The 7,768-nt window shown below is 40.5% G+C and overlaps 1 protein-coding gene across 1 annotated transcript; it reads right to left on the bottom strand.

Annotated features, from left to right (window-relative positions):
* Positions 1 to 891: 891 nt before the first annotated feature.
* Positions 892 to 7,566, bottom strand: LOC130198478 (annexin A13-like). Its single transcript, XM_056421647.1, has 11 exons — positions 7,454 to 7,566; positions 6,342 to 6,417; positions 5,961 to 6,055; positions 5,708 to 5,878; positions 5,250 to 5,283; positions 4,836 to 4,915; positions 4,205 to 4,273; positions 2,756 to 2,857; positions 2,601 to 2,676; positions 2,395 to 2,507; positions 892 to 2,240 (listed from the first exon to the last, which is right to left on the bottom strand). Exons 1-11 carry the CDS (start codon positions 7,466 to 7,468, stop codon positions 2,121 to 2,123), a joined length of 951 nt encoding a protein of 316 aa, XP_056277622.1. The 5' UTR covers positions 7,469 to 7,566; the 3' UTR covers positions 892 to 2,120.
* Between the last annotated feature and the right edge of the window lie 202 nt (positions 7,567 to 7,768).

Genomic DNA, 7,768 nt, shown 5'->3' with positions numbered 1-7,768 from the left:
CCCGAGAAACATTGTCACATGGCTTTTAGAATTTTTTAGGATTCTCTGCCAATTTTCCCTGGCCTCTGAAGCCAAAAGAAATAACATATTATGCCATAACACTACATTTTAACACAGAATGGGATACGCTTAAAATCAGGAAAATGTTGTAAAAGACGTACCATATTTTAAGAGAAATATAGTTCAAAGGGGAGTCTGACACATGATTGTTATACACTTATGCACGGTCTTAAATGAACAGGCATGTGTGGTGCACACAGCCCTCTCAGCGATACGGGCAGCACGAGGCGGCCGGAGGGGAGACGGGCGGCACGAGGTGCACAGACTGTGGATATACATGAATGTGTTTGCCCTTCATACTGTAACAACTATCACATCAAGGAACATGAAGGGAAAGAAAGATACCGAGGGAGGTGTGGGAGAACCAGAAGTAGAAAGCGATGGGAAAGAACGTGAGACATCATCTGGAAGCAGTTCTCACTTTTTTGTAAACTCTTTTTTTTCCTCCTGTATCCGCTTTTAAGGCACCCAAAGGCGCCCCACTGGTTCTGTGCTCTCTCGTGAGTCAAATGATTTTGCCCTAGAGGCTGTAAAAAAAACCTCACAACATTTCTTTTTATATGGCTTGGGTTATAGGTCACTACAACTATATTATATTTATGAAACGGTAGGCAACACAATATGTTTTTGAACATCAGAGGAAAAGGTTTGTTAGAATAATACAAACATTTTAAAATTAAACAGTAGCATACAATAGATTTTGCAACTATACTCAACAATAAAACAATAGATTTCCCTATGATTTCATCAACTGTAATTTCTTCCTGAAATGCACAACTAATACCGCTGGTTGTGAAACACTGCCCTCTACAGGATAGAGAGAGAAACATCTTTTTTTGGTGGAGTTTAAATTTATTATTACTGCATATGTATGCCACATTTTATATGCCATTACAACAGGTTAACAATGACTTCTTACAGAATGTACTGCTTTCCTTTGTTATATGACAATACAACTATATATATCAGTCATATACATTACTGTAATCTTGGGTTTAAATAAAAGTAGTTATACTATAATTCCATACACGAATGCAGACTGTGTCCATTAACAGTTGTATTTCAGGGGTTATAGAGCAAAACACATCTCTTTTTAATTTTATTATCTCTAATCTAATAATATTAAATGTACATTTATCTTAAAGTTTTACACTAATATTATGTAGGATTATAAATGTAATACATCTGAATGGAGTACATTATTTAAGCACCAGAAAAAGTGTGTAAAGTGAGAGGCAGCATGTTAGCTGTGACTAAAAATAAGATTACAAACAGTTAAAAATCCCACATGGCATTTAGGGACGTGGTTACAAAAAAACAAAAAGTGCATACTTAAAAAGAGTGTAAGCTTTTGATATCAGGGTAGTAATTTGTTCATGTATGATTATTTCTGTAGTGTAAACAGATATCAGGGATCAATCGTCATAATTCTGCACTTAAGTGTTAAATGTTGCAGCAAAAAGTAAATTGCATCGCTATTATCTTTTGAAAGCATCTTTGAGGCAAATGGTATTTAAGTTAAGTAATGGATGATGATAAAAAGAAATGAGTACGGTGTAAAATATAACATATAATTTATGTTGAGCAGCAGCAGCCTGTTAATGTTTTACCCTTGAAATGGTGAATGACAGCTAAAACATAACAATAATGTCAAGCTGTTGATTGTGATTAAAGAACTGGACTAACAATATTCATTTGGATTAATATATGAACATGATCAGCTGCACAAGTTCCACATACGTTCAACAATGCTGCCATAGTACTGTTAAAATGAATAACATTCGTTGTATGTCTGAATACAACTGTGAAAGAAGACCCACTGAGTGTTTTGTCCTTGGAAGAACAGTGTGTTTAAAGACTGAATGCTAATTTATCATTAGTAAAACAATGTATAATATACGAATGAGTTGGTTTTTGGTCCATGCTGCAATGAGAACTGACTGTCAGAAAGACGTCCACAAAGGGAATGAGTAAGAGTATAAATAAGAGGAGGAAGAATGAGAGAGGAAACACTGTTTCACATTGGTTAAATGAGGCCTGTAGGAGGAAGGTGAGAAGCTTCAGTGCAGGATCTCAATGAGGAGGCGTTTGAAGTCTCCACCACACTCGGAATCCAGAGCCTCTTTCAGGGTGACATCGTATTTCTCCAGGTACATGTCCTTTATGGTCTCCAGGTCGATCTGTGGGTCAACAACATAACACTTCAGTCACAAGAAAAACACTTTTTGATCGATATTTTGGGATTGAGCGTTAACTTTTAGGGCACATTTAAGCCCAACGTTTTTTTTTCTTCTTTCCGGAAACTGGAAATAAATTATAAGACATCTGACTTGCCTCGGAGCGGCCGACAATCATCCGAATGAGTGTGTCTTCATCAGTGCCTAGTCCCTTCATGGCGGCATTCAGGCGTCGGGCAAAATACAGCTGCGGGTTCTTAGCACACCTGACTTTAAAACCGACACAAAGGCAGCAGACGTTATTAAAAGAACTGATATTTGACTTGATATTTCATGGCTGTTGAGAATTACAGTCTAACATACCCAGAGTTGTGTAGCAGTCCTTGAGAGTTCCTGTTGCTTCAGAGTCAATGGTGTCCAAAATGTCTGTTCCTGAAAGCTGTAGGACAATGAGTTAACATCATAACTTATAATATTAACAATGATGAGAAGCTTTTTTAAAACCATTTTTTCCTTACCGACTCATAGCTCTTAAAGGTGGCCTGAAGCTGCATGTAGTTTCTGTGCGTCAGGATGAAGGTGAAGGTGGACTCATCTGTGCCACATCTGCCTTCTCCTGCCTGCCAGTCAAAAAGTAGGAAATCATGCGACACTTAGTGGGTATAAAGGAGAATTCCTTTTTTTTTTTTTACATCCGACAGTAGGTCATACTTTTGGCGCCCATCCCCAGGCCTTAGAATCACACTGGTTCCCTCAAAACAAGGTTTTTCATTTGTATTTATGATTATTGCAACAGAAAAAGTCTTATGTGGCAGCACGGTGGCTCAGTGGTTAGCACTGTCGCCTCACAGCAAGAAGGCCCTGGGTTCGAATCCCGGTCGTCCCGTCCTAGGTCCTTTCTGTGTGGAGTTTGCATGTTCTCCTCGTGCCTGCGTGGGTTTCCTCCGGGTACTCCGGTTTCCCCCACCATTATAAAGACATGCACCGCAGCCTCACCCCGGTTCGTATGGATGTGAATGAATGTTGGTGGTGGTCGGAGGGGCCGTAGGCGCTGATTGGCTGCCACGCTTCCGTCAGTCTGCCCCAGGGCAGCTGTGGCTACTGATGTAGCTTACCACCACCGGGATGACTGTGTGTGTGTATGACTACTGGACTCTGAACTGTAAAGCGACTTCGAGTGTCTAGAGAAGCGCTATATAAAATAAATGATTATTATTATGTAATGTACACGTTTTGTTCTGCAAAATAATATTCCCAAATAAACACCACCGTTGTGATTTTTTAATTACAGATGCAATTGGCAGTGGAAGTGCTCCACGGTTGCATAAGTAAATAATGAATGATGTTTTGAAGTCTCATTGAGCTCCTGGTTAGAAACCACCTTTTAACGGGAAGTACAAAAGTGCCGACTCATTTCCGTGTTTCAGGACTCATTGCTATCAAACTCTAGTTGGTCACAAACCGAAATAGATGATAATTCAGCACGTTGACGTGATGGTAGCAGATAAAAAAAATCAGCAGATCACCAAAGTCAGATAGATTCATCCTCTGGGGACCATGGATGTCTGCACGTCAATCCATGGAGTTATTTCTGTCTGGACCAAAGTGGTGGAGTAACATTGCCATCCCTTAAAGAACTGACTCGGGGTCATTCAAGTGATACATCACTGTCTCTGCACACATTCATATTTGTGCGGTGTTCACATGAAATTTGAGATGAAGCATCACACCATGGTTGTGAATTCCCACAAAGATCCCACATTCCTGTTCTGTAACAAAAACCACACGACAGAATCATCACAAAAACAAGCTTTGATTTAATAAGATCTGTACTAGTGAGATGTGCCAGTCATCCTTGGCTCGTATGCTCAAACATCTAAATCCAGGATGACATTACCCGTGGAAATACTGGTATTATAAAAAGGAAACTCAAATTGAAATGGATCATGCAGCACTTGGGAACGTACCTCAAACAAAGATGTGGCATCCTGTTCGGCTAAACTCTCATCCACTTCATAGCCTTCTTCTCTGCTCGCCTGCAGATACAAAGGGACATGAGAAGAGGAGGGTTACAGAGATATGAAGGGAAAGAACGGTTTAAGTGGATGAATAAGGGAGGTTATGCACGTATAGAGTGAGGAAAGGTCAAGAAGATGGATTACAAAATAATCTCAGGCATTTAACGGGATAACAGTCATCTGCTCCACACCAATTGGAAATAGTGGAAAGCCTCTTCGGATCGAAGTGGCTGTCGAACATGAGTCACACTGTGTTTGTCTTTTTCTTTCCGTGGGGAAGGAAGAGCGAGGGAAAGCGGGAACTTGGAGTGCTGAAAACGTTGGCACAGAGGCCGAGCATGCCGATGATGTGATGAATGTGTCCGTGGGCGAAACACAGCAAGGACAACAATGCTGAGAGCCATTATCAGAGTATTCTTCTTCTGTGGATGGCTTCCTTCCAGATTCAAGACTTGCAACTAATGTCCTTGAAAATGTGGGGGCTCATATTTTTGTTGTGTAGTGCAACTCCCGTTGGAAGTATCGATGGTAGAAGAGTCGTTCACGGTTAAATTAAGCTAAAAGAATGAGGATTCTTGACCTGCAGCAGTGACATCAGCAGGTTCCTCACGTCTCCACTGGTGTCACCCTCAATGTCCGCCTCTAGTTCACGCTCATGCACTGTAAGGTGAGAGGCAAATAGAGTGATATTCTTTACACCATCAGAAAATGTACAATATATGGACTCAAGTCCTAAAAGCAGAGTGCTGCAACATATTTAGCCTCGAGTCCAATGTGACCCTGACAGGGAAACAATCAGACTGAATTCATAGCGAGCAAGAAGAAGAAAACATGGCTCATTACACCATGATTCACTCCTGCACTGAAACACCCACACATTATGACAAATATAAAATGTGTATCTGTCCCACATGCTGGTTGAGTTATGAGCATTTTCAGTGTTATATTGTTAACTGTTTATAGTCTACATGACTCACTATGGAAGACAACTCACCCTGTGCATAAGTGTGCTTGAAGCCCAAGATGTCCTGTTAGAAGAAAAAGAAACATGACACCGTTAACAGTGAAGACATTTGCGTGTCCGCCTCGTGATTCAGATCCGCCACACAGTTGAATGGATTCTTTCTCGGCCCAAGCCACACCCTTACTTTGCATTTCATGAAAACAGGGCCAGTAGTTTTGTTCTAAATTCTGCTGACGAACAAACAAATAAATCTAAACGATAACAAAAACCTTGTGTAAGGAGGTAATCTCCACACAGCTTATGCTACTGTTTTTTATTGATAACTTACCTTCTGGGAAAGTGCTGTCGAGCATCAGGATACAAATATTATACTGTTATTAATTATAAGCCGAAGTGGAGCCCGTATCATCATGATTTCTTTGAATAGAAGCTCAACTGGCGGGGACTGCGTAGAAAGTATTAATGAATAGGATCCCATATTGACAGACCTCATTGGTGGATGTGCACAGGATCTCCACCAGTACATCTTCGTCCGTGCCCGCCCCCTTCATGGCCTTCCTCAGCTCCTTGGTGTAGAAAATGTGAGGATGCTCCAACATGGCTAAGGTGGCATTTTCAAAGCTACCTGCCAGCTCCTTCTTCAGGACCTCCTCTAACTCCTGAAAAAAGACAGAATCAACTGCATGTATGTGTGTGAGTGTATCTACGAAAGAGAGAGAAGACGTGGAGGCAGGTACTTACGTCATCATACTTCTCAAAGTAGGCCTGTTTGATCTCCACACGCTGAGCTGAGGAGCGATTGGCCAAAATCTGAATAATGACCTCTTCGTCTGTGCCTAGAGAAAATACAGCACACACACACACACCAAACACACACACACACACACATATACACGCACGCACACACACACACACACTCAAGGGTTGGCATTAGGGTGCACTCAAATACAATAAGTACTTAACCATTATATTTCACTATTACTAGACACATTAAGCAAGACTTAAGACAGGCCGTCTAATTAGGTGATAATTACACACACATAGAGATACTACATGACTCAACAAGAACAAACAGAACCAATTACACAACTAGAGGAATGAGCCAAAGCTCCGTTCACTTACCGAAACCTTTACATGCTTTTCTGATGGTCTTGACATCAGCTGTGACATCGAAGTCCTCATATGGGACGATGGTAGGCTAGAGAATAATAAATGTCATTAGAAACATATTAGATCATCATTAGAAAATGCATGCATGTATGTAAAATAAACAAATAAATAAATCTAATCATGATCTCAACACATACTTTGAGAGAGTCCTGAACTATTTATAAAATAAAAAACAAAATATTTGATAGTAAATGCAGAATTATATTTATATATTACTATTACATTTTATTTAGCTGACGCTTTTATCGAAAGCGACTTACAATCATTTTACATTCATACATGGACACATCGACAAGGCTGGGGATTGAACTACCAACCCCTGACTGAAAGACATACCCGCTAACCACTGACCCACAGTCGACCCTATAATATATATATATATATATAAATAAATATATATATGTCAATATATATACATATAAATATATGTATGTATAAATATGTATATGCATTAATATATATTATATATATATATTAATATATATATTTATTTATGTATATATATATATTTATATATATATATACATATTTATATATATATATAAGTGTCTGCCCTGCACTCCATCAGATTACAGTGATCTTGTGGAGGTTTAATTATATTCAGGCCGGTTTCTCCCGCAGCAAAAGGGTGCAGCCTGCGTGCGATCGCTGAGTCATGGGGCAGCTGCAGTGTGCAGTCTCATCTCCTCTCCTCCTCGCCCACCCTCCTTTCACACAATGCGGCCTTATTGATCAGCGTTTCTGAAAAATGCCTCCCTGCTGCTGCTGCTGCTGCCCCAGAGCCACCAGAAGTTCTGACTGTTTACAGACGAGAAGTCTTGTTTTCGTCTCCTGGAGAACATTATCAAAGTGGTCTTCTAAAGGATGTCCGTGATTATGTTGTTAATCTGGTTCATTTATGACTGTATGACTTGTATTTGTTGTCATTATTGCATCATTGAAAACCCGATCTTTCACAGCTGTAAAAGTAGCGAGCGATAAAGTGAAGTCCCCCATCGCAGTTTCTAAAGCACCGATTAAGAGTTTACTTAGTAAATTACAAAACTGTAATCCAGTGTTCCTACCTGCACGTTGCCCATGTTGTTCCGGCTGTGAAGTGACAAGGAGAGCTGTGTGTCCCGATGGTTGAGCTGCGCTGGAGTTGAAGTGATGCGTGTCAAGTCCGGTCGGATTTTCCCGAAAGGACGCAGCCCTGTCCGGTGCAGGGATGACGTCACTGCCGTTTAGGGCGGGGGGATGTTCTCATGTCCTGGACTCGGTGAGGTAAACATCAACTAGTTGTGGGACTAGTTCTAATTCATTACATTATTCTTGGTTACTAGTACTCAAGTAGCGTACTTAGGTAGCCTATGTGTATAAGTACTGAGGAGCAGCTGCTG

Source organism: Pseudoliparis swirei, chromosome 8 (genome assembly GCF_029220125.1).
Source record: "Pseudoliparis swirei isolate HS2019 ecotype Mariana Trench chromosome 8, NWPU_hadal_v1, whole genome shotgun sequence".
NCBI classification, from domain to species: domain Eukaryota; kingdom Metazoa; phylum Chordata; class Actinopteri; order Perciformes; family Liparidae; genus Pseudoliparis; species Pseudoliparis swirei.
Note: the sequence above shows the minus strand (reverse complement) of the source record. Positions and strands in the feature narration are given on the sequence as shown.

Bases quoted from the DNA above. Each gene is read 5' to 3' on its own strand.
- LOC130198478 (XM_056421647.1), bottom strand. The intron at 4,916-5,249 runs GTGAGTTGTCTT...CTCACCTTACAG, and splicing joins CAAGCACACTTATGCACAGG to TGCATGAGCGTGAACTAGAG. The intron at 2,858-4,204 runs GTACGTTCCCAA...TTTGACTGGCAG, and splicing joins ATGCCACATCTTTGTTTGAG to GCAGGAGAAGGCAGATGTGG.